The sequence below is a fragment of the Myotis lucifugus genome, unplaced genomic scaffold (assembly GCF_000147115.1).
Source record: "Myotis lucifugus unplaced genomic scaffold, Myoluc2.0 scaffold_49, whole genome shotgun sequence".
In the NCBI taxonomy this organism is placed as follows: Eukaryota; Metazoa; Chordata; class Mammalia; order Chiroptera; family Vespertilionidae; genus Myotis; species Myotis lucifugus.
The window spans coordinates 629,968-657,260 of NW_005871097.1; the positions used below are offsets into that span (position 1 = coordinate 629,968).

At 35.8% G+C, this 27,293-nt stretch overlaps 1 protein-coding gene across 6 annotated transcripts in view; it reads left to right on the forward strand.

The window, feature by feature from the left end:
* The window catches only part of RPS6KA3 (ribosomal protein S6 kinase A3), a 112,831-nt gene that overhangs the window by 40,183 nt on the left and 45,355 nt on the right, over positions 1-27,293 (forward strand). For 5 of the 6 annotated variants that reach the window (XM_023753676.1, XM_006088532.3, XM_023753673.1 and 2 more), the window contains 4 exons: positions 14,120-14,236; positions 17,903-17,984; positions 26,174-26,254; positions 27,039-27,118. In XM_023753676.1, the coding sequence (XP_023609444.1) occupies positions 14,120-14,236; positions 17,903-17,984; positions 26,174-26,254; positions 27,039-27,118 (360 nt within the window). Of the gene's footprint in view, positions 1-1,979; positions 1,999-14,119; positions 14,237-17,902; positions 17,985-26,173; positions 26,255-27,038; positions 27,119-27,293 lie in introns of those variants that run through there. The other variant, XM_023753677.1, reaches the window with a different exon arrangement.

Consider the following 27,293-nt stretch of genomic DNA (forward strand, 5'->3'; position numbering starts at 1 on the left):
AAAATGAAAGTTGACACAGAAAAGAAAACTGTTAATTTATGAATATAGTTATAAAAGTCATAAATCAAATACAGACCTATATTAAAACAATGGATTTTCCCAGAAATACAAATGTATTAGGACATCTATAGATCTGTTATTAAATCAGTAGATCAAAGGAGAAACACTGACCATATTAATAGATAATAAAATGACATTTTGTAAAAATTGCTTATTCATTCCTCTTTTAGTAAAAAGGAAATAATCTGACTTTAACATGATAAAACACGTCTAAAATCAAATATTGACATCATATTTGAATGATCTAGCCAGTATATTCCCAACTCAGGATCAAGGTAGTATTTACTAGTGTTTGCTTTATGCTCCATAGACTATGAGAAATTTGGGCTTTGTGCTGTGATGCAAAGCCACTGCAGAATTCGAGGTATGAGTACGACCTGGTCTGATTTCTGTTTTAAGATGATTCTAGCTGCTGTGAAAAGAGGGGATTGCACAGGGAAAATTGGAAAGCAGGAAAACCAGTTAGATGGCACTAGATGATGAGGATTTGTACTGAGAGTAGCAGAGGAACTAGAAATAGATTTGAGGTTAATTTCAGAGATAAAATAAGTAAAATTTCTTGACAGATCAAATATGAAGGGAAGAAAATTAGATAAAGAGTCAAAAAGAACTTCAGGTTTTTGAGATTGGTAATGTTGCCATTGCCTAAAATTGGGAAGATTAGCTTCTCATTATACTTGAAATAAAATCCTAATCTAACCTTTTTGATAATCTATAAAGCCTTAATATGGTCCCATCCTACCTCCCCATCTCCTTCTCTTTCTGTGGTGTTCACATTCTAGTCACTAAGGTCTTTCCTTTGTTTTGAATTCATTAAGTTGATTCTTATCTCAGGTCTTTTACATCTGCAGCTTTTTCTGTTTGAAGGCTCTAGACCAAACTTTGTCAGAAAACTTTGTCTGGAAACTAGACAGTAAATATTTTACTGGCTTTGTAGGCCATATGGTCTCTGTAGCAACTATTTAAGTCAGCGGTAGGGCAAAATCAGCAGGAGCTCATGTGTAAACAGAGATGGGCATGACCAGGTTTGGTCTCTTCCTGGCTATGCTTGGCTGTCAGTTTGCCCCTACCTGAGGTCTTGGTGTGATTCCCTCATTTTTTAGGTTCTTCCTGGAGGACGACTTGGCAAATAAGTTAGGATAAAAAAAATCTTAATGCTGCAAACTCTGCTTGTTAGAAATGCAACTTCACTTTTAGAAATTATTTCTAAATGTTTGTCAATGTGCACAAAGGATGGGGACATCCCAGTGGTATAGAAGATCAAATACCCAACCACAGGGGATTTGTATAGTAGAATCCTATGTACTCATGAATAATGCATTGAAGGTTATTTAATAATAGAGAGCAGGGGTCAGCAAAATAAACCTAAAACCTGTCACCTGTTTTTGTAAATGAAGTTTTATTGGAACACAGCCTCACCCATTCCTTTTACCACTGCAGTGGCAGAGTTGACAGAGACCATATGGCCTGCAAAGCTGAAAACATTTACTGTCTCTGGCCCTTTACAGAAAAAAAGTGATAATATAGGTAGTATGGTTTAAATGTGTGCATGTGTGTATACAGAAAAAGACTGAGAAAAATGCACCAAAATAGTGATTTTTATTTTCTTGGGGGTTTTTTCCCTTTTGTGTATATTTATTTTTTAAGTTTTTATAATGGACATGCATAATTTTTGTAATAAAAGTTACTCTTTAAATAATAAGGTAGATGAAACCAGTAAGATTTACAAAGGAAGAAAAAACTACCTGAAACATTTATTATAATAAGTTAAATGTAAAGAAAGTTGAGTTAGAGGCAGGAAAAGAATGAATAATAATATCTAGTTTCATGCACACAATCCCACAGGTTATGTCCATTTCAGACTTCAGCATATGATACTTATTCAGGCAGCCATTATTTGAGTTCCTACTACGTGCTATTTGCTATGGGAATACAAAGGTAAGTATGATGCCTGTTCTGAAGATTAATCTGGTAGGGGCAATAGGATGTGCTCAAATAGTAATAAATGCCTTAAGCAATGTAACAAAGGGCTTTAAGAGCTTTCATTCTTGTTAGGTGATAGTTAACACCCAAATAAAGCAGTTGCTCAGTCATGAGTTGTAACAGGATTGTAAGGGATTCCAATCACGTGAGCTAATCTTTTAAGTTTGTTTATGGTGCCTTTTGTTCTTTGGGGTTTTTTTTTTAACCTTTATTGTTGAGAGTATTACAAATGTCCCCCTTTTTTCCCCCATTCCCCCCTCCACCTGGTTCCTGCCCTACCCCAGGCCTTCACCACCCTATTGTCTATGTCCATGGTTAATGCATATATGCATATAAGTTATTTGATTACTCTCTTCCCAGCCTCCCTCCCCATTTCCCTCTGAGATTCCTCAGTCTGCTTCATGTTCTATGCCTCTAGTTCTATTTTATTCATCAGTTTATTTTGTTCATTAGATTCATTGTTCATTTATTTTGATTTTTAGATTCAATTGTTGAAAGATATGCATTTATTGCCATTTTATTGTTCATGTTTTTTATCTTTTATTTCTTCTTCTTCTTAAAGAGTACCCTACAACATTTCATGTAATACTGGTTTGGTGGTGATGAACTCCTTTAGCTTTTCCTTGTCTGGGAAGCTCTTTATCTGACCTTCAATTCTAAATGATAGCTTTGCTAGGTAGAGTAATCTTGGTTGTAGGTCTTTGCTTTTCATATGGTGCCTTTTGATGTAGAGAAGTTTTTGTTTTTAGTTTTATATCAAATCTATATCAATATTTTCCTTTATGGCTTCTGTATTTTCCAAATAGGTAGCCAAATGTCCTAACTTTACCTTCAGATATAGTGTCATATTTATTCTTTTTTGTAACTGTTTATCTTTTATTTTTTCCCATATATCACCTATATTTTTTAGAGTTGTTTTAAGTTCACAGTAAAATTGGCCCTCTTTCAGTGGTTAAAAACAATGAAAAACAGAAGTCTCTATTCTCCTTATAATGTCTATAAATGTCTACTCACACCCAATCTTCTTGGTGAATATATAGCATTTAATTTATTTTTTCCATCTCATTTATCCCCTCTATGCCCTCTTCCACCTCCACCCTTGCTCCCCCTCCCAAATCACTGCACTATTGTCCATGTCCATGAGTTCTATCTTTTTTTTCTTTTTTGCTCAATCCCTCCACCCCCAACCCCCACCCCCACCCCCCCACCCCCCCGCCAGAGCTGTCTGCCTGATCTGTATCTATGAGTCTTTCTCTAATATGCCACATTTTTGTATTTTGGTTATCTCTGTAGATTGCCCTTTCATTATGCAATAACAGAAACTTTCTTCTTTTCAGTGACAAGTTGTAGCTCTATTAATTTATGTCAGTGGATAAGTACCATCATTTACTGTCCTGTTTGTTACTTTTGTTTTCCTATGATTTGGTGAGTGACTTGACAAAATATAATGTTTAACTTCACATGATCATTTAACCAAAGATTTACTATTTTTTTAAAATAAGGCAATGAGCCCTGGCCAATATGGCTCACTTGGTTGGAGCATCATCCTCTACATCAAAAGGTCATGGGTTTGATCCCGGTCAGGACACATCCCTAAGTCTTGGGTTTGGTTCCAGTTGAGGCACATATGAGAGACAACCAATGTCTCTCTCTCTCTCCGTCTCCCTCTTCCTCCATCTAAAATCAATAAACATTAAAAAAAAATAAGGCAGTAGGTGAAATCTATTTTTTCTAAAGTATTATATAGCAGCACTACGCTATTTTAATTAAGGGAGACTTATGTCAGATTTTGGTATCTGAAATATTGCTTCATTTTCATAGTGCTAATATTAAAAAGCACAATGCACAGCAAAATGTAACTTGTTAACCTGAGCATCAGTAGTCATTAAAGTCAATTTAGATTAATCCTTTAAATTCCAAAAAGCTTATTTCGTTGCTTCTGTTCTTAAGTATTACTTGAATAAAGTTGATGACTGATCCATACAGAGGCACTTCTATTTTGTTTTGAACATCTTAATCTGTTGTACAATAACCATGATGTTTGCTTCTTCTTGACATTTCTAGCCTTACTGCCCTTTTGCAGCATTGTAAGGAGCCTTAAGTAATTCCTTTTGGAAAATGGGAAGGTTCTTGTTCTGATGGAAAACTTTCTAAATGCTAAGAAATTTAGGTATGCATTTTTAATCAAGAGAGTGTACAATTTCTCAGGCAGAATTCAAAGTTTTATTTTGGATATTTATTTGGGTCCCAGTTGATTCTAATGTATTTAGTTACATAGGATTTTTTTTTTACTTGAGCAAAATTTTTTATTCTTCATCTTACATTAGGTCATTTATAGAACATTTAGAAAATTTGATATAGCAGGAACATTTATAGAACATTGCCATAAAAATTTGATACAGCAGGAAGGGAGCCCCTGGCCTTTCATGTGGTACCTGTAGCACTAAGCTCCCATTGTAGATATAGCTCCTTCATGAAATTTACGTGTCTACCTCGACTATAGTTTCTTCATCCACAGAGCCAGCTCATTGTTCTTGGGGTTTTTTAGAAGCCCTTCAGGTTTTGAAAAATTAGTGATTTTATTAAATTTGTATTGGCAGTGTAGATTAATGTTTGAGTGTTTTGTTGGTTACACATAGACTAAATGTTTGATAAGTAGCACTTTTTCTCACAGCTCTTCATGCTTCTGTCCTTCGGTTTTGTTTAAATGCTGCTATCTTTATACTGTTCTGAATATTGGCATACTTAAAAAAAATATTTTCCAAAGCAAAAATACTTTAGATGAACTTCTAAAAGCTATTAGAGGATGCAGTAAAACATTGTCTGGGAGCTTCACCCCTCCTTTTCCACTTTGGCTTCTTCAGTAAGTGTTCTTTCTGTTTGCTCAGTAATAACCTAGGGAGTTGGACTTCTTAATTTCGTTTTTATCAACTAGGAATGTGAGTTTTAGCTATGGGCCTTGACATCTTTAACCTGGTTGATAATTGATGTTCATAACCAATGTAAATTTAAATGTAATTTACTTGCACTTAAGACAGGAAGAATTTGTCCTTACATCACAATCAAAAAGTTTCTTTTGCATGTGGTCATTTTCTTCCCATAGTTATGAAACTCTTCCTCAATGACAGGGAACACCCAAGACCTGTCTATATATAACCTTAAAATAGTCTTGAGACTATCCTTTGGATTGTGTGTATGAACATTACAAAGGGTTAAATTTCACATATACATCAAAGACATTAATAGTGCTGACTAGTTTCAGTTGCTTTTAGAATCATATACTTAAGAAATACTGGCATTTCTCAGGATTCAGAAAAAAATAATGTTCATTTCACTGGCTGTGAAAATTCACTGGATTGCTGGGAACCAGGAGTAAATAACTTTTCAACAGGATTTTGCTATCAGCAAATCTGTTTTGGTTTCCTGTTCTGGCCTCTCTACCTATCAGCTACATTAGTGCCCTTGCCATTTGTTTCTCCTTTCTTTTACCACAGGAAAATTGTCAGGCCTCTTTTTCTGGCATTTCAGGACCCGCCTGACAGGAAATTTTCTAATTGCCGGAACAGCTAGTAGGAGAAAACTTTGCAGGGGCTTGGCCTTCCCTTTCTAACTTAAGTTTACGGTCAGAAATTCTTGTATCACCATCATGGTTTCATAGCCATGTTTAAATTTTTGTCTTTTCGTGTTCGCTCTATACAGGTAAGCTTTATTCAACTTCACTAAAGACTAAAATGTTTTAATTGGTGCTAACTATAATTATACTAATTAAACAATTACTTTATATGTTCTTTTAAGAAGCTTTTCAAAATTCGAAACCAGTTTTTATAGAACTTTTAAAGGGTTATTTTTCTGTTTATTAAAAGTAAGCCATTTGTGAGTTTTATACATTTCCAAGTCTGTATGTTTTGTAAACTTATTTTTACATTGGTCTTTTAGAGTTGGAGTAACTTTTATCTTCTAATGTTTGTAGTTTGGTATAGTAAAACAGATGGCTATAACTCTCAATATTAAACCAGGCATGAACAAAATTACTAATATTTAAGGGATTACTATAATATAAGCAAATTTGGGGGGGGGTAGGAGAATATATTAAACAGTCGAACTTAAAATCAGATTTTTGTTGACATTCGTTCCTTTTAAAATTTGAGGGTTTTTATCAACTATGTTGAAGTAACTTTAAGCAAGTCATTTTATCTAACTTAGAATAGGCAGTTCTCAAAGCATTACTTTGTTAAAATGTGCTTAGTGAATGGTAATTTGCACTATATTTAATCTAAAATCCTGCCAGATATTTTGCTGTGAGAATTGTGCTATCCTGCTGCTCTGTAAAGAGAATTAATTAAATTTGTTGATTGGGATTCTCGATTGGGAGAAAACTGTGCTTTTTGTGGCAGTGATTAAGAATGTTACTCTGGAAAACCAGCAATGCTGTTTTCTCAAACATGGAAACAAGAAGCTGGCTTGGAAGAATCTTTTAAGACTTTGGTTAAATGAAAAATGCTGAGTGTATTTATCATCCATTACAAGTCAATTAAATAGGATTTGGTCACATTATAATCTAGAATAAATTAAGATGTGGTTTATCACCATGGCTTGGATAACCAGCTTAATTATGTGTTACAGCCAAATAATTTTTATGTATCTTGATCATCTAGAAAATTAGCGTATCTTTTTAAAATGAAACACTACATTATGATACTATAGGTATCTGTGTAGAGAGTGATATTTTAATTTTGGATTACTTTTAAGAGGTAAATAAAGTGTACGTTTTTCATTTGTAAGGTCTTTACGTTAAGCCAAAAAATGGTTACATATCCATCGTTAGAAAATATTTATTGGCTTTTACCAAGGACTGTTTAAATATTTTACTTCAAACTTCAACAATATTTTCTGACATTCAAAACAATTTAGAAAATACAAATGCCTTAAGAACACACTTCCTGACTCAAGGGAGGGGAGGAAAAAGGAAATTCTGTATACAAGGCAGGGCATAATGCCAAATGTTGAATCATTCTTTAAAATCAATTAATATCACCCAGTTTGTTTTCTTAATATTAGCATGTTCCACCATTAGATTTTCTATAACTCAAATAGACAGCATTGATTTGTTTTGTTTTTCTGTAATCTTCTTTACATTTTAAGAACAAAATTGTATTTTTTTCTCTTTCAGCATGAAAAAAATTTTAAGTTGTTTTTCCTTTAAAGCATGGACCTTAAAGATCATTTAAGAGGGAACTTATAGACCTTTTGTTGGTCCTAGGAAACAAACAAGGTGACTTTCTGTGTGACTAGAAGAACACCAAAAGATTTGCCTATCCATGAATTTTCTTCTGCCACTTTTCTGTGATGTCTAAAATGACATTCTTCACAGAATTTCTAAAATTATGTATTTTTAATTAAATTGACTCTCTGTGAGGGGCCATGTCTCAGCAGGTATCTATCCAGGAATAAATCTTTGAAACCCTAGGTAAATTTCTAGAGGGCAGATACTCTTCTTTATTTTAGTATCTCTAACAGCTAGCATAGTATCTGGCCCATAATATGAATTGCCTTCTCACAAAAAGGAATGGGCCTAAGATAATATGTCATAGAACAGAAACAGTTTCATTGGGACCAGGCAATCAAAAAGAAGCAAAAGTATGAGAGCCACTTGAGCCTTAATCCCTCTCGGACCTGTTCTTCTCTTCCTCTTCTTCATGTGCTCTCTGTTCCAGAGACACTTATCTCCATGTGTACTCCCACACTGGCCCTTGCACTGTCTTGTCCCTTTGCCTGAAATGTTCTTTCCCCAGGTGGTTGACTCCCTCACCTCCTTCAAGTCTTTGCTCCAACAGTACCTGTTCAAATAAAGCCTGCCCTGGTGCCTTTATTTAAAATTGCAACCCCTCCTTACCACCCTTGTGCTTCTGGTCCCTGTTACCCAACATAATATATTTTTTCTATCGTATGTATCATGTTCTAACATAAATAATGGTAATTTATGATGATAATATTTCCCCCACAAATGTCAGAGATTTTAGTCTTTTTCATTTATTGTATAGCTCAGGCACCTAGAAGAATGTCTGGCATGTATTAGGTACTCAATAAATAAATGTTTAAATGGGTGGATTCTAATACATAGCTTGAGGGTATTGAACGCAGTCTCGGGGTGGCAAATGTTGAAAGTGATGGGAGTACAGACAAGTGATACATGTTTATGATATAAACCAGCTGCCAGCCTCACAATATTGCCTATAGCTAGACTTTTACTTATCAAATAAACAAACTTTTTAAATATAAAAGTATGTAATTTATTATATTTTTTTAAATACGTAAAATAAGGTTTTTATGGTAATGAATGGGCAGGTATACATGTGTCATTTATTTGAATTTTTAAAATTTATTGGGGTGACATTGGTCAACATGTATCACTTAAAATATAGTTGTGCTGGAGAATGTAAAAATATGTGAGCCTCACAGGGTAATTATAATGGATAAAACTTAATACCTTTGCTCAATTTCTTTTTTAAAAATATATTTTATTGATTTTTTTTACAGAGAGGAAGGGAGAGGGATAGAGAGTTAGAAACACCTATGAGAAACATCAATCAGCTGCTTCCTGCACACCCCCTACTGGGGATGTGCCCACAACCAGGGTACATGCCCTTGACCGGAATCGAACCTGGGACCCTTCAGTCCGCAGGCCGATGCTCTATCCACTGAGCCAAACCGGGTAGGGCTATCTTTGCTCAATTTCATTGACAAAATTCTTTTCCCATAAAATTATAGTGGTTTCATTGAGTACTTAAAGGCAAAAACACAATTTTACAAACTGTCAGACTGTAGTTCTGTATTTTCATGTGACAGGTTTATGTCAGTAACAGGTAATTTAGTAAGATAAGTTTGTCATATGCAAATGTCAGTCTGCCCTTGGGTTATCAATGCCTTCAGAAATTGGAGATTTCTTTCTGCATCCATGTCCTTGGATTTACAGGTATGAGCTAGTGGAACATCACATTGTTGCTTTTCTGCCTGTTGTACAAGATTGCCCAAGCATTAGTAATATGTCCTAGTTGAACCTCAGATTCATTTCTAAAATACTTATGGTTTAAAAAAAGTAAATATAAAATAAAATACTTTGGGTTCCATAACTTGGAAAATTGGTGACATTAAGCACAATCTGGTCATCACGGATATTTTACCTATTATGCTACTATGACTTCACATATACATAAAAGTAGATAGAATATAGTTTGCTGATGTGCTTAGTAAAAATTGAACTTGGAAGGAACAGAAAAATGTATTGAGGATAAAACAGTGACACGTTTTTTGGAACTTGAGCCATAAGCATTGATCTTTTTTCTCCACTCCCAAGAACATTTTTTGTACTCTCTGAGCCCCAATTTAGAAAAGGATTTTTAAAATTCCAGTTTGTATCCTCACAGAGATTTGGAATGATTGCATTCACTTTGGGTGGGGGGATATGATAGGAAGTGGAGGAAGGTGCTATTTTTAAAAAAAGAAACATTAAGAAAAGGAGTACTTGAAAATTTATTTATTTAAAGATAAAATTTACCAGAATACAAAGTTCAGTATAAGGGTAAGAAAATAAAGTCAGAAAAATAGAGACAGATAATAGGAGAAAAAAGATAAGTGACATAAAGGATTCAATTCCAAACATACAATTTCCAATTAATAAAGGAGCTGCGAAGAGAGAAACCCTGGATGGTAGGAAGTTATCAAAGAAATGTTTGAGTTCCCCAGAGGTAAGGAATTCAGGTCTTTAGATTATAAAGGTTCACCAAGCATCTAGCATTCTGAAGGAAAAAAGACCCGTATTTACCGGTATCTCACTAGTGTGGCATTTCAGAAGTATAAGGACAGAGAAAAATCTTAAAGTCACCTACCAAAATGTTTATATCAGGCTAGCATCACCCATCTCAGCAGCAGCCCTAGTTGCTAGAAGGCAATGGACCAATGGCGTTGACATTCTGAGGCAAGGTTGTTTTTATTCTAGAATTTGGTACCAAGCCAAACTATACAAACGTGAAAACAAAATAAAGACATTTTCAGATGTTCAAGGTTCAGAAAATTTTCTTCCACATCACCTTTCTTAGGAAGTTACAAGGGAGTAATCCAAGAAAGAGAAAGACATGGAAACTAAAAATAGTGAATTCAACCAGGAAAGAGATATCCCAAGATAATAGCTGTGCAACATGAGCTAGAAAACAACCCATCCCACTGGGGGGTAGTAGGGGGAAGAGAGGGCTCTCAGAAGAATGAAAAGTATGGTTAAGGGCTAAGAAAAGATTAAGAATAATGATCAAATTAATGTCTCCCTCCCCACAAGAATGATTTGGGGCTGTTAGAAACAGGAAAAATAGAAAACTACAAGAAATCTAGGGAAATCAAAGTTGAAGTGTATCATGAATTTAAATATTTGAAGAAGTGTTGTTATTTTTAAGTCCCCTTGGATTATTATTCTGGAAGTCACTGTTATAGGTCCATGTGTAAAAGGAAATTTAATATACTTCTTAGCCTGTGTTTGACCAATATATTGTCATGAAAATATGGATGCTGTTGTATAAACTTTCAGTTTTTAGAATCAGGCTGTAGAGAAAGCATGAAGGATTTGGTTGTGGTTACAGGAGAGAATGTTAATTGTCTTAATATTAATAAAAATGTAAAGATACAGCTAGCAGCACGCGGGGGGGGGGGGGGGGATTCCAGAGAATTATGGGCACTATTAGCTTCCTTTTACAAAGTAAAGAATTAGGATTCTATCAAAAAAAACTGATAGAAAAGACAAGAGGTTTATGTAAAAGTAATATAATTATCAAACAGCAGGGAGGAAGATAATGGAAGGAAGGGGCATAATATAAGTTAGTCCATCTTTCTTTTTAAATTAGTAGGCATTGTCTTAAGTTAACAAATTAAGAACTAATGTAAGTGCTGAAAGAACTAATTTTTTAAAAAAGCTACGTTTGGAGATAAGGAGAGACTTTCTTTTTATCATAAGCTATTCTGTCACTGGTTTGTCACGTGCATGTATGTATTACTTTTGATTAAGAAAAATAGGGAACAGAAAATAACCCAGGTTGGCAGGCTACATGTAAGGGAATGTTGGGAATAATACCGGAAGAGAAGGTTGAGGCCATATTGTAGAGGGCCTCAAATGCCAAAGTGAAGCAATGCATTTAATTAGAGAAAATTTGGAGGAGTTTTTGAGCCGTCTGGTCATATGTCTGCTTTCAGAAAATGAATTTGTCAGGAGGATGAATTTTATTGGCAGTGGCAGAAAGGGGCATGTTGAGTAGCCAAGCTAATTTCAGTTTTCTACAGGAAAGATGATAAAGGATTAGACCTGGATGATATTGGAAATAGAAAAAAATGAAAAGTATTCCCAGTACCATGCTTGATACATTGTATGTGTTTTATTATATGTTTATTGAATGAAGGAATCAAAGGGAGACTGTTTTTAGTAACTTTTTGACAGAAGAAAGGAAGGGTAGACATAAGATGAACTCTTTCTTGAATAGTAACTGCTATTTATTTTGAGATCCATAGCCTGATTATAGCTCACACTATGAGAGTAAGGCTTAATCCTGTATGCCTACAACAAAATACAAAACTTTTCTATTTTAGTGATCCTTTCCTGCCTGTGTTGCATCTTTATTTGTGACAGACAATTGTAGGTATTTGCTGTGAAATATAAGATGATAAAATATTACAGCCTAATAAGTCACATCCCACTTACCCAATAAAGAACAGTGGTAAAACATAGAGAATGGTACATAGTATAGTTCTTCACAGCCTCATGACTTAAGGACATTAGATTCCTGTTAGACTCTTGAACAGATAGTTTTTTTTCCCATAGGAAGCTAACTGGCACATGCTAGAATCCAATCCATGAACTTGGTTTCTAGACTAATCTAGAAACCAAAGTGTGAAGTAACAGTACTTTGGGGTACAGAAAATAAAGAAGAAAACTTCTTTATAGTTTCATTTCCATGTATAATGTATATAATTTAATACAAAAAGTACATGTATATAATTTGTAAGCTAACAAGTATACAAATATTTGGTATATGCTAAATTGTTATTACTAATAAGGATGTGCTACCAAAAGTTCAGAGACTACTTCTCTAATCAGTTTAGCTAACTGACCCAAGAGATACATACCAGTTACAAAGACGAGGGGAGTAAGTTAGTTTGTTACTGTCACTGATCTTGGATGGGGAACCACCAAGAGCCTCTGACAGTCTCAGCGTGGTTGTAATGCTAAGAGCTTTGTTTTAGAAGTCATTAGAGGTCAGAAGATCTGGAATTGAGCCCTAAGTCTGTCAGTTACTGGCTTGTGATCTTTACTTAATCTTTTTAAACTTCAGACTGTACAGTATTCAAATCATTTTTGCCTTTTAAAAATCTGTCAGTTTTCCAGTGGTGAATTGAGGGAGTCAGTAGAGAATTCTGAAATGTTTTTGCTTGCTCTGGGGAGTACTCCACTGTGTTATCGTCACTTCTCTCTAACACTGATATGTAGTCAAAGATTTGTCGTGAAGCATAAATGTTAGATAAAAGGTGAAAAAGTGCCCTAGCCGGTTTGGCTCAGTGAATAGAGTGTCAACTTGCGGACTGAAGGGTCACGGGTTTGATTCTGGTCAAGTGCACATGCCCAGACTGTGGGCTCGATCCCCAATAGGTGGCGTGCAGGGGGCAGCCAATCCATGGTTTTCTCTCATCATTGATGTTTCTATCTCTTTCTCTCCCCCTCTCCCTTCCTCTCTGAAATCAACATACATACATACATACATACATACATACATACATGGTGAAAAAGCATCTAACCTGGACTTGATATATGGTAGGTACTTTTAATAAACATTTGCTGGATTTTAATCTAAATCTTAATCAATTGCAGATATACATTGGGGGTTTTTTGTTTTTTTAAAGTTTTTTTAAACTTGCTTTCCTCTTTCCTAATGTAGCTATGAGCAGCTATCACTCTCAGGCCCTTATACATTGGTCTCATTTGGAGAAAAGTGCCCAGGAAAGGCGGTCGAATCATAGAGTCAGCTGATGCTAGATTCTCCTCTAATGCCTACTGCACAGGATTGTTGTGAGAATGAAAGGAAATAATGCATGTGAAATGACAAAGGACTACACCCTATTAGGGGATTGTTTTATTATTGTTGCCAAAGTTTTGAGAGAGTCTAAAATGATTAAGCTGCCTAAGTAATAGGACAGTCTACAAAATACAGCTTCTAACTTACAGGGTAAAATGGTGGGCCTGGGTTCTTTTTTTGTCCTCTTACAGAAGCGCTCTCTCTCTCTCTCTCTCTCTCTCTCTCTCTCTCTCTCTCTCTCTCTCTCTCTCTCCTTTTATAATTCTCACCCAAGGACATTTTTCCATTGATTTTCAGAGACAATGGAAGGGAGAGGGAAAGACAGAGGGAAACATCAGTGTGAGAGAGACACATCGATTGGTTGCCTCCTGCATGTGCCCCATCCCTGGTGGAGCCTGCAACCGAGGTACATGCCCTTGTCCAGAATCAAACCAGTGACCGTCAGTCCTCTGACGGATGCTCTATCCACTGAGCCAAAGCAGCTAGGGAGAGCTTATTTTCCTTTTACTGCTCGTTTCAAAAGCTACCACATTAGGATACCCTGCTATATCTTTTTAAGAAATCTTTGTCATTCCCTATATGTATTGCCAATATTTTGTGAATGTCTCAGAAAATGTTGATTGATCTCAAACATTTATATGGAATATGATAATAATAAAAATAATTGTTTATGTTTGTGTAACACATTTAAATTCTAATAGTTCATATGCACTACAAAAAATATTATTGTAGGCAAAAAGAAGAAAAGAAAAAAATGTGGTAGGCTGGTATTTGTCCCTGACATTTAACTTGAAAGTAATATTTGCTTGGCATACTAGTATGTTTTCTCTTTACTTGGTGGATCAGTAAAGGTGGTTTGTGTATGTTAATGTGAGGATTTCTAATATGATTTGCTAAAGTTATATTGCTTGATTTATGCCTGGAAGAAGTAGCTCTGACTCTGTTTTTTCCCTTTATTTTTGCATCAACAGGAAGAAGGCAGTATCAAAGAAATTGCAATCACACATCATGTAAAGGAAGGACATGAAAAGGCAGATCCTTCCCAATTTGAACTTTTAAAAGTATTAGGGCAGGGATCATTTGGAAAAGTAAGTCAAGAGTATGTGTTTTTTTAAAAGTTGCTTTTTGGAATTCATGTATATTTCATATGGATGGGGAACAGAAATATTTTATGAAATACTACACTGATCTCCCTACAAGCAGTATTTTCTCTGTTTTCACATTTCTGACTATCAATAAGTGTGGGAAAGTTAACAAAGTCATTCAAAAATACATTGGAAAGTTTCATAAATTGGCAGTATTTACTTCATATTTACTTTATCTTCAAGTCCATATGGCCTTTAATCACTTCTTGAGTGATTAAAAATCCAAAAATGTTCCCTGGATACACTGGCCTCTTTGAATCCTTGTATAGAATTGAAAGGTAATCTTGCAGTGCATCTCTGTCTTTCCTTCACAGTCTCCCTAATACCAGCAGGAAGTGAATGGGTATTCCCAAGAAACTAGTGTGGGGGTTACCACTTACAAGTTTGGAATTGGGGGGAGTTATAGTTTATCTTTAAAATGAATGCAAGCATTGCATTCTATTAATGATCTCCGTGTTTGTTTTTAATATTGAAACTATTTCCCGGTCTGCCAGGTGTGGCTCAGTAGTTGAGCTTTGACCCATGAACCAGGAGGTCATGGTTTGATTCCCAATCAGGGCACATGCCCGAGTTGCAGGCTCAAACCTCAGTGTGGGGTGTGCCGGAGGCAGCCAAACAATCTCTCATCACTGATGTTTCCATTTCTCTCTCCCTCTCCTTTCCTCTCTCTGAAATCAATAAAAAAAATATTTCCCAAAACCACCAACTAAAAATTGTTCCAGCAGATGTAACATCTTTATCAGTTTTCTTTCAGTATTCCTTGTCCCCCTACCACACACCTCACAAATACTTCCTGTACTCCAATTTGAGGACTTCAGTATTATAATTACTGCTACTTGATCTCTCTAGTCCCTTTCACAGCAACAGGAAAATTCTGAGATTGCATTCAACTTTCACATTGCAGGGCTTCCTTCCCACTTCTCTGTGAGGAAACATTTGAAGATATACTTTGCAAGCTTCAAAACAACACCAGTTTAAGCTCTCTTATATATTTTTATGGGACTAGTTAGCAATTCTTGGCTAACATAGATAATTTGTTATAGCCATTAACATCTTTCAAATCCAAAGTGATGCTTTTAATCCAAATATAGATTAGCCAGCAGAACATAATAGTTGTGAGTTTAGGCTACTTACTTGCTGTGTGTGCTAAACCTCTAGCAGCTCCCATTTTTCCTTCTAGTTAGTCATTTAGTATTGAAGTTCTTCAAAGTTCTCATTCTCAGCTGCCTTCTCACTCTACTCATTACTAATTTCTCTATGCTCCCTATCTTAATTATAACCAATATATAGTCGATGTAACAGATTTGTATCTCCAATCCTTCTAGTCCTCCCTTCCCTTCCCACACCCCACCCCCACTACCAAACTGATCCATCAGAAAGTCCTGTGGATTTAGTAAAGATTCCTCAAATCATGCCTGTCCTCTCCTCCACTGCCACTCCTCCAGTCTATGCACCACTATTTCTCCCTGGACTCTTGAAAGTGCTCCTAACTTGGGCTATCTTTCCCTATTTTACCCTCTCAACATCATATTCCTTATCTTCACAGCACTCACCACAATTAATAGCTTTTCATTTTAATTATTTGTTTATTGGCTATCTCCCCCAATAGACTATATATTCTATGAGTGCAGTGGCCATGCTTTGTACCATGTCTCAGCATTGAAATGGAAACACAGTAGCTAGCACATAATTCTAGAAAGGAATTAATGAGTAAATAATAGTCCTGACCTCATAGGGTTGTAGTAAGATATAAGGCCAAATATATAACATCTGCAATGAAATTGCATTATGCAATATATACAGATAAACCCAAATAGAGGGATTTATTTCTATACATTAAGATTTTCAGGGAACATATTATTTAGTAAGTTTCCCGGGGTTAGCATGCTTCTCCTTTTATTTATTTAAATACCTTACTATAAATAGCAAACATAAAAAAAGTCTCCTTCCTTACTCACCCTAAAAAGCCAGTCCAAGCCAAGGAAGCAGGGATGACCTGTCAGCCTAGAATAGCTTCATGGAGGAGTTCGAAAGGTCAGAAATGCTCTGGTGGGGGAAGATCTGATGGCATCTGGGACTGCTGTTCCTGCTATGTTTGACAGGCCAAAGGGACTGGATTAAGAGGGCACTGAGCAGGAGCACAAAACTGGATGGCTGGCTTGGTTCTTGTCTCAATGCCTTCACTGTAATACTAGACAAATTATTTAACCACTCTAATCCCTAGCTTGGGCAGCTGTAAAACAGGAATTACTTAGTAGGTCTACCTCCCCAAAATTATCGTGATGATGTATTAAAAATACTTGTGAAGAAGGTTCTTTATAAACTAAGAAGTGCTGTAAAGTGTTAAGAACGTGCTTTTAGCTGGGCCGGTATGGCTAAGTGACTGAACGTCAACCTATGAACCAGGAGGTCATGGTTAGATTCCCAATCAAGGCACATGCCAGGGTTGCGGGCTTGACCCCCAGTGATTCTCTCTCATCATTGATGTTTCTAGCTCCCTTTCCCTTCCTCTCTGAAATCACTGCAAAAAAATTTTTTTTAAAAAAAAGAATGTGCTTTCAGAGAAGGGTGAAAAAAGTTTGGAATCACCAGGAGAATTTTTCTTGTAAAATGGCACAAAGAAGCTTGGTTAGGGAATCTTAAGACTGAATAAATATCAGATAAATCCTAATAACCTCCACCTAATTAGAATTTATTTCTGTTCAAAAATAGTAATTTCTGATAACCCTTAATATTTGAACATCATTCCATCCATAGGAACCACTCTGATTAAGAATGCTTTTCTTTCCCTACGTTGGCTTACTGTTAAATGGCTGGAAGGAGCTAAAGGGTGGTGCATGGTAAAGGGGGTTAAGGGGAGTGGCTTGGGGAGAGGAACACACTCTGTATCAGGGTTTCTGTGCAAATTCTGGTACTCTTCAATTAAATTGAAGTCATTGCCCATTACCTTTAGCACAGTTTCTCAGAGTGAGGAACTCTGCTTTGCCCTAGAACCAGTTGAATCTGTGTGTGTGTGTGTGTGTGTGTGTGTGCGCGCGCGCGCGCGCGCTAATGCAGATAATTGAGAGCCAACCCTAAATTAATTCTTGATTGTAATTGTCTCTTCTTCCTATCTGTGGCAGCATAATAACACTGCTAGAAAAGAATGGATAGGAGAAAAAGAATTCATATTCAGATCCATTTGCAGGTCTGTGTAAAGGTTTGATGAAAAAAATCATGAAATTAATGGTCAAAATGAGAAGAGCTTTATTGATAGTTTTGCATTATACATGTTATAGCGTATCCATGAACTATTTAGAGCGGGTGTGATTGGTTTTATATAAATCCCATACTATATGTAGAAAGGAGCTAAAAATATTTGGAAAATGAAGATGCTCAATAACATATCTAGGAATTGTGGTTCTTCATATTTAGATATATGTGATCCATTTTTAAAAGGTAAGTGCTTGCTAAGTTACATTTATATGTTAACATGCTCTTTGGGATTTAACAAACAACAAAAGAAATATCAGAATCTTTCTAATAATAAATGATATAGCAGAATTCTTATTTTAAAATGGTATAGTTTGTGAAACTTTGTAAAATTTATTTTATCTTATTTAAATACAGGTTTTCTTAGTCAAAAAAATCTCAGGCTCTGATGCTAGACAGCTTTATGCCATGAAAGTATTGAAGAAGGCCACTTTGAAAGGTAAGTACTGCTACTATTTGTAATGTTCATGTAATATAAACAAACTAAAAGGTCTCAATAGCCCTCATGTGACTCCTAGGCCAATTACATTCTGAATCTGTTTCTGTTACCATATTTAAATTTAAACTTTCTTTCGGTGAATTTTTTCTACTGGGTTAGGAATCATCTGACTAGTGAGAATGGGAGTTGCCATGTTATAGAAGAAGTATTATAAATTCTCTTGGGCTTTAGACAAGTATAAGTTTATAAGATTAAAACTGAATTTGATTCATCTTAAATTGATACAATTATTTTAATGTTTTGAAAACTTACTATTTTACTGGATGCAAAATAGATTTTATTCTAAGGACACCTGGTCTCCAAGTAAGTTTTTATTCCAAGTCTCTTAATTTTGAAAAAATGTAATGTAGAATTTGGCTCTTATAGTTAAGCAGTCATTTAGAAGAAGTTGTACATAGATATTTAAATGCTTAAGTCTTTCTTTTATTTAGTAGTAGTAGTTATTTTACCACAAAGTCTCTAGTCTTATGTATTGATTCCTAACATCATTTTTTTCCTCCTCAATTTGTCTGTCATTTCTAAAACTTTTAAAATATTCTGGAGGAACATTGGTGATAACCATTTATTCTTCCCAATGAGTCACCTACCCTGGGCATTATCATCGTTCCAAGAAAATTCACCTTCCTCTATAAACATCATCCTTTGCTTTCTTTCTCTTGCTCCCTTCTTGAATGTATTTTGTTTCTTACCTAGTCTCTACCCCCTGCCTTACTACTTAACTTGGTTCATTCTAGGACCAGAGAGTTAAATTATATCCTCAGTGCCCTATTTGATATCGCTACTTTTATAACTTTGTACTCATGAATCCCATGTTATAAAACTGCATAGATGGAACTTATGTAAGTATTCATTCACAAAATCAATAAAAGTATTTTGTTTTCATATATATAACAGGATTTGTATTGTATATATGAAAAAGAAACTATGAAACTCAGAGAAACCTAAAAGATACCAGGAAAAGAAATAAATGCCAATTCCTTTTAGAGAAAGCTAATTGTTGTTAAGAGTCTTGATATTCCTCTAGCCATCTAGTTAGCTCCATATCTTTAATATTCCAGTTGCATTTTTCCTTGAAATACTCAAAATTTCATTTGAAAAGCATACATCTCAAACAGTAGTCTAAAAAAGATGACAAAGGAACAATCTTATCAGATTTAAAGCTTATTTAAAGCAGTTATAATTCAGTGTGTTATTGGAAGAGAATAATACAGACATAGAAATTAGTAGAACAAAATAGGACAAAAGGCCTTAGCCGGTTTGCTTAGTGGGTAGAACTCTGACCCATGGACTGAAGGGTCACGGGTTTGATTCCATCAAGGGCCACAAACCTTGGTTGCAGGCTTGATCCCCGGCCCTGGTCAGGGCTCGTGGGGGAGGCAACCAATCAATGTGTCTCTCTCAAATTGATGTTTCTCTCTCTCTGTCTCTCCCCCTCCCTTCCACTCTCTAAAAAAATCAATGGAAAAAATATCCTCAGGTGAGGATCAACAACAACAAAAAATAGTACAAAAGTATTTATATTAAATTTTAATGTGTTTTTTACAAAAATGTTGAATATTCCCTTGCTGTATGACAAAGCCAGGTATGTAGAATAATGGGAAATTAAATATTTATTTCATAAATTTTGTCTGAAATACTCCTGAGCAACCTGGAAAAATTAAGAGTCTTCTCTTAAACCCTATCCTATATAATAAAAGGCTAATATGCAAATCGACCGATCGGCAGAACAGGCGGTGGCTATGACACACACTGACTACCAGGTGGCAGACGCTCAATGCAGGAGCTGCCCCCTGGTGGTCAGTGCGCTCCCACAGGGGGAGCACTGCTCAGCCAGAAACCGGGCTCACAGCTGGCGAGCGCAGCGGCCTCCGCAGCAGAGCTAAGGACCCTTCGGGGATGTCCAACTGCCAGGGAGCGGGCCTAAGCTGGCAGTCGGACATCCCCCAAGGGGTTCCAGACTGTGAGAGGGTGCAGGCTGGGCTGAAGGACCCATCTCCCAGTGCACGAATGTCGTGCACCGGGCCTCTAGTATGTATATAGATTCTTATAAAATAGCAGTGCTTTACCTATCCTCCCTATCCCAGAAACAATGACTTTCACCTCTTTAGCTGCTTCTCCCGCCATTTACCTCCATATTCAATACTCTTATATTGCAAAATTTTTTATTGTTTTCATTTGGAGACATAACCTATTGGCATCCTAATATGGAAGATTAGGATTTAGTTTTCCTATACTTCTACCCTCACACAATTTCCCTCTTCATGTTTTGTTTTCATTATTGCAGCTTTATAAAAATTGTTCTGAGCCAAATGATATACTGGAGTCACATTTCCTTCCCATCTTTGCTGTGTTAGATCTCCTTTTCTAAATTCTGTATCTACCTGTTTCTCAGTTTACTTTCTTAGTTTTGGTGGAACACATCTTCTAGTAGCTACCTCAGAAAGGGTGAATGGATGGTAAATTTTTTTGTGACCTTGCATTTCTGAAATGCCTTTATTCTACCTCCTCACTTAATCTATAATTTGGCTGGGTGTAAAGTTCTAGGTCAGAAATAATTTTCCCTCAGATATTTGAAGGCATTGTTTCCATTGTTTTCTAGTTTCCTGTGTTGGAATTATGAAGTTTATTGTCATTCTGATTTCTAGTCCTTTGTGTGTACGCTGCTTTTCCTCTTTGGAAGTCTTTAGAATCAATCTACTCTTTATCCCTGGTGTTCTGAAATTTGTATAGTAGTACTTCTTATTGTGAATTTTTAAAATTCATCATACTAGATATGGGATGTCTCTTTTGATTTAGAAACTCATTTCTTCAGTTTTAGGAAAGTATTGTAATCCTTCTATTGATTTTTTTGTTTGTTTGTTTCTATCATATTTTTAATTTTCTAGATTTTCCTTGTTCTCTAGGAATGTTTTGTAAAACATTTTATTATGGTGTCAAACATTTAGAGAAAGAAACAGAAGGATATAGAGAACCCCATATACCCTTCTTTCTGCTTCAATATTTCTCAACTCATGATATTTAAAGCAAATCCCAAACATTGTATAATTTCTTCCATAAATATTTTAGTATGTATCTCTAAAAGACAAAGACTCTTGAAAGAAGTACTATAATTCTATCATATACCTGAAAATTAATGTACAGATAATGTTCAAATTTCCAGTTGTCCTTGTTATTATAATTCATTTTCCTTTTTGCAATTGTTTGAATTGGGATCTATGTAAGATCTGTATTTTGCAATTGGTTTATATCTCTTTAAGTCTTTTAACCTATGAGCTCTGTCTCCATTTCTTTTTGTGTGTTTTTTCATTGTACTGTACTTGTTGACAATACTGTTTCTTTCCCCTCTACCTCTTTGAAAGCTTTTTGTTTCATGGGTGCCATATGGTCTTCAGTCTCTTGGTGGATATAAATTATGTTGAATTTTGTTTTGTTTAAATTTTCTTCTGTCTTTACATTGTCTCTTTTTTACTTTATTCCTTTTTTTCTGTTTATTCAGATACTTTCTCATATTAAAGCATTTTTCCTCAAATGCCTGGGGATCCTTTGCTATCTTTTCCTTGCTTAAGAGTGAGATAGCAAAAAGCTAATTGGAAAGGATTCTATGGCAAGAATTACTCATTGGCTTCCTTCCCTTAGGCTTAGATTTTAGCTTTCTCTGATCTGTTGTGTGAGTTACCACTTACACATCTTCTGCTTCCTCTCCTAACTGCTTCCTCTCCTGTTCTCTGTCCTTGTGAGTTTGTGCATAATTTTTCCATTATTGTAATCTCAATGGCGTTTTGGAATAAAACATCCATGTTTTACCAGAAGTCTTTTTCCATTCTAAAATTCCTATTAATACAATAAATGGGGTCAAATAAAAATCAATAGCGTTAGGTTGAGCTTGTGGGGATTTTTCATCCTAATAAAATAATAATTGGGCCTAAAAGGTTTTGTAAGCCATTGTTTAAAGCATTTCTTTTTTTTTTTTATAAAGTAAATCTTTTTTTTAGAATATATTTTATTGATTTTTTACAGAGAGGAAGGGAGAGGAATAGAGAGTTAGAAACATCGATGAGAGAGAAACATCGATCAGCTGCCTCCTGCACACCTCCTACTGGGGATGTGCCCGCAACCAAGGTACATGCCCTTGACTGGAATCGAACCTGGGACCTTTCAGTCCACAGGCTGACGCTCTATCCACTGAGCCAAACCGGTTAGGGCTAAAGCATTTCTTAATATATCACCCTAAAAACATAAATAGCACTTCTTCTTATTCACTCTCATGTTTAAGTCAAGAGGCATTTAAAAACTAATAACTAGTATATGAGAAAAATTATTTCAGAGGAATGTAGTTGCTTTGCCAGCAACAAGACAGGATTAACAAATTCTATATTAAGATTTAGAGTTTAACCAATATAAAACATCCTTTTTCTTCATTTTAAAAACAGCTTTATTGACTTGAAACTAATACAAAATAATATCAATTGTAAACTGTAATTGAGAAACATAATTTAAAAAATAAAAATAAATTAACTTAAAATTAAAAACATTTAAAAAAGAAAATAGCTTTATTGAAGTTTAACTGACGTATAATCTATCTATATAAAAGCCTAAGCCACCATCACAACCGAACGGACAACCTAAGAGGCTGCGTGGGGCGACCAGGCCAGCAGGGGGGTTAGTGAAGGACAACTAAACGACTGAGCAGCAGGCTGCATGGGGTGACCCTGCCGGCAGGGAGATTAGTGAGGGGTGACCAAATGACAGAGTAGCAGGCTGCGTGGGATGACCCAGCCGGCAGGGGGTTAGTGAGGGGCGACCAAACGATAGAGCAGCAGGCTGCATGGGGCGACCAGGCCGGTGGGGGGGGGGGCAGTTGGTGGCGATCAGGCCAGCAGGTAGAGACAGTTAGGGGTGATCAGGCTGGCAGGGGGGTAGTTAGGGGCGACCAGGCCAGCAGGGGGGGCAGTGAGGGGCGATCAGGCTGGCAGGGGGGGCAGTTAGGGGCAATCAGGCAGGCAGGCAGGTGAGCAGTTAGGAGCCAGTGGTCCAGGATTTTGAGAAGGATGTCATGGATTGGAGAGGGTGCAGGCTGGGCTGAGGGGACCCTCCCCCCACCCCATGCACGAATTTCATGCACCGGGCCTCTAATAAACACATAAAACATGCCTTGTTATAAACCAGTACATCCTAATCAAAATTCCTGATTGTAGGATGATTTATATTTGTCACTAGGTCTTTACCTAAGTAAAAGAAACAAAATTATAATTATTACACAGTCGTACCTCAGACAAAATGAAAGAATTCTTTAGTGAATGACTCTCACTGCACGTTTTCAACTAGACAAAGTCTCATCAGTGTTACATATAAGGAAATTATCTCCCAAGATAATCGTAACAAAAAGAAATCATCTTGTTCTAGCCTCTCATTTTATAGAGAAGGTAGCAGGAAGTTTCTGAGCAGTGAAAGGATTTGGCCATGGTAACCCATCTAGATATTAGCATGGCCATTAAACTATAGTTTTTGACCCCCAGGTAATTATTGTTTTCATTATGGTAGAATAGTAGAAGAGGAATATAAACTTATTGCTTACTGAACAGAAGAGTGATTCCTAAGTGATAAATTTTGTAAGATCTGTATAATATTTTTAAAAATGTAGAAATTTGGAATATAGCATTAAGGTAATAGGAACATAATCCAAGGTTGTATGAGTAGCAGTGGAAAGGGGGCAAATTTGGGCTAGACAGGGACACAATTATCAGCAGGCCTAGGTGATGAACCTCATTCACATAAATAATAGAAAGGGCCTGTTGGATATAAGACACCAGAGTTGTAGTGATAGGACAAGATAATGAAATCAGAGGTTGGTATTGAATTTGATACACTAGCTGGACAGGTCAGTGAAAAAGAGCTACATAGACATTGAGAGCAATCAATTTCTATTCCTGATTTGACCATTTTCAGTCACTGGCACCAAAATCCCCCAGTTGGAAGTGGAAAACTAGTAGACAGGGAAACGGGATTTTTTAAGCTTCTTTGTTTATTTTTCCCCGAGGTCTTATTTCTGTGTTTTAAATATCTGTGGTCACCTTAAATTGAAAGGAAAACCAACTCATCTTTCTCTCTGACCCCCTCCAAAAAGATTCTCTTTACCATTCTTTTTATTTAAACTTTGGCACAACCATTCAGTCACTCTGCCTTGAAAAATAGAAGTTATCTATGATTTATCCTTATTATGCAACAGAAAAAAATTAAAACTTTAATGAATGATCATTTTCACCTCTTAAATCCATTGAGCTACCAACACAAGTATACTGCTTCTCAGATTGTATTGTAATCATTTATTTACTTGTCAGTCATTCCCACCAGATTATGAGCTTCTTGAACATTATTTATTTGTATTTGCTTCACAGTGCCTGGCATATAGAATTGCTCAGGAAAATGTTTGGTTTGTAAAAGAGAACTGCCTATAGGGTCAAATGTAAATTCTTCCTGGCATTTCAAATTGTCCATAATCTGTATCCTCTCTACTTCACCTCCCCACTTTCCACACTGTTTTGGTTCCTTCCTGTTCATTATGCATGTCTTTGTGTTCCTGCTAGCGGTTGGTATTCCATACCTGCACTTTCCTTCTCTAGGCCCAGTTCTTCCCACCCACCTAAATTCCACTCTAAAAGTCCCTAACCCTACCTTTTCCCTCTAGCCTTCCTATATAAGTAACACTGATCTTTTCCTTTTCTGAATTCCTATGCTACTTATTACTAGTAATAAATCATTTTACCTCTTTACCATATCCATGGTGCTATCACAACCATTTAATTGAAGATCTCTTATATACCAGAATCTGGAATGTACAAACCTCATCTCAAATGGTCACACAGCTCCCCAGAGGTATAGAGGTATTATCCCCATTTTATCAATAAAAGGTAACTGAGGCCCAGAGAGTTTAAGTAACTAACTTGCTTAAGATTACACAATCTGAATCTAAATTTTTCTAACTCCAAAAAGTCTTTGCTTTACCAGCTGCACCATAGTATTTCCTCTCCCCCTGTTTCTCCCCCCTCAAAATAGATCTTTTGGGATATATCCACCCTTCCCCATATCTGTCACGTGTTCTAGATGCTTAATGAATGTTTGTTGAATTGAGCTGATAGGGTTGATAGGGGTATTGAAACCTGTTCCCTTTTTTATGTTTTAACTAGTGTCCCAGTGCACAGATTCGTGCACATTGAAAGGAAATTAATTAGAAGAAATATTTTAATATCGCTATTCGCGTCTTACTGATGAAAATAGGATTCTACTGAGTCTCCTATCTACCTACTCCAGGACTCCTGTGAGGATCAAATGAAATGAGTCATGGGAAAACGCTTCACAAACATTTGGTTAAACTGTAAAATGTTTGCACCTGGCTATAAAGCAAGTTGTGTTCCTGGGCTGAAGAAACTCTAAGGATGCTAGTCCTAGGGAGAGGAAGCCGGGCATTGCTACATGACATCATTACCCGGCGCCCACAGCCACCATTTCCGGGCTGGGCTGTGGGCTTCATTTTGCTCCACAGGGTCTTGGCAGCATTGTCTGCGATTTGGTGGGGTGTCGCTCCAGGGTGGTGGCAGGGCCTGTGTCCCACTTGGGGGAAGGTGAGTGTTGGTTTGTCGGTGGCGGGTCCATGGTGCCCTTTATTTTTAAATGGCCAGTGCACATCATGGCAGCTCCTGCATTGAACGTCTGCCCCCTGGTGGTCAGTGTGTATCTAGCTACCAGTCAGAGGGACACTTAGCCTTTTATAGATATAGATGTCATTGAGATGCCTCATTCTTTAAATGTTGCTCTTTTTTGGTCATTTTTTTATAACTTTAATTAAAATACTTATAAATTTAATGTTAATGCCAATATCAAATATGTTTTCTGTATTTATTTTTTAACTCAAAGCACAGATTTTATAAATATATACAATTTCTTCTGGTTATATAATTTGGTAAAAATACAGTTATTAATTTTAAAAATTCAAGAGTAAAATGTATAAAATGTGATTTACTTTTTTATACATACAAGCACAATTTTATTTAAAATAAGCACCAAAGACATTTTGTTTTAAAGCTTGTCTCTGAAAGCTATTGCAATGTAGCCATATGTGCAATATTTTATAGTTCGAGACCGTGTTCGGACAAAAATGGAGCGTGATATCTTGGTAGAAGTTAATCATCCTTTTATTGTCAAGTTGCATTATGGTAAGTTATAAACCACCTCCCACCTCACTTCTTCACCTCAATCCTCACTTCCTTATGACATTCAGATATACTAATGTGTATAAATATTTATTTGTGTATATTTATGTGTTTAGCAGATATATATAGTAAAGTCATAGAAATTAAATCATTACTTGAACACACTTTAGAAGCTTTTATCACATTTAACTTTTATGTTTCTTTTAAACATTATCATGTCTGAGTGGGTAGCCCTAGGAACAGGTAATAATAATAATTTTTATTATATTAATAATAATGTGTTAGCCAAACTTAAAAACAACAAAGATCCCTAATGTCCTGAAACTGTTATCGCCTATCTTTCCCCCAAAGGCATGTGTGCTTTTTCGCAGTGGGTAAATGTATGGTGATTCCTACTATATGTAATTAAAGCTAACCAACCCACATTTTTTTTCTGTAGTAAAGTGAGATGGTTTTTGTATTTTGTTTCATGTTTAAGTAAGTCTTTTTCTTTGGGGAATTTTTCTTATTGATCATATGTTTTAAAACTATTGTATTTCTCAGAGACTGTTGCCTGAAGAAAACCTAACAAATGTGCTAGTGGTTTCATAAAAAGAAACACTACATTTAACATTTCTACATGGAAGCTAAGAGAAGTCAGTGGGTATCTTCGAAATAAAAATCAGTTTAGGTCTATGATATAATTATTAATTTGCTAAAAATAATAATTTATGAATGAGTTTACCTAATATAAGCCTAAGAAAATAAACTATGGTGGATTAAACAAAAATTTTCTCTCTTCATTCAGCTTTTCAAACTGAAGGGAAGTTGTATCTTATTTTGGATTTTCTCAGGGGAGGAGATTTGTTTACACGCTTATCCAAAGAGGTATATGATTAATCTTTGTTTTTAATCTATTTATACTCACCCTGTTTCAGCTAAAGCTTTGTTATATTTCAATATTACGTTTATCATATTTTCTCTAGTGGCACAAGATTCTTACATTGAAGAATCAGAGCCAAAAAGAGGTGTTTTGTTTTGTTTTTACCTTTTGAATTTATTC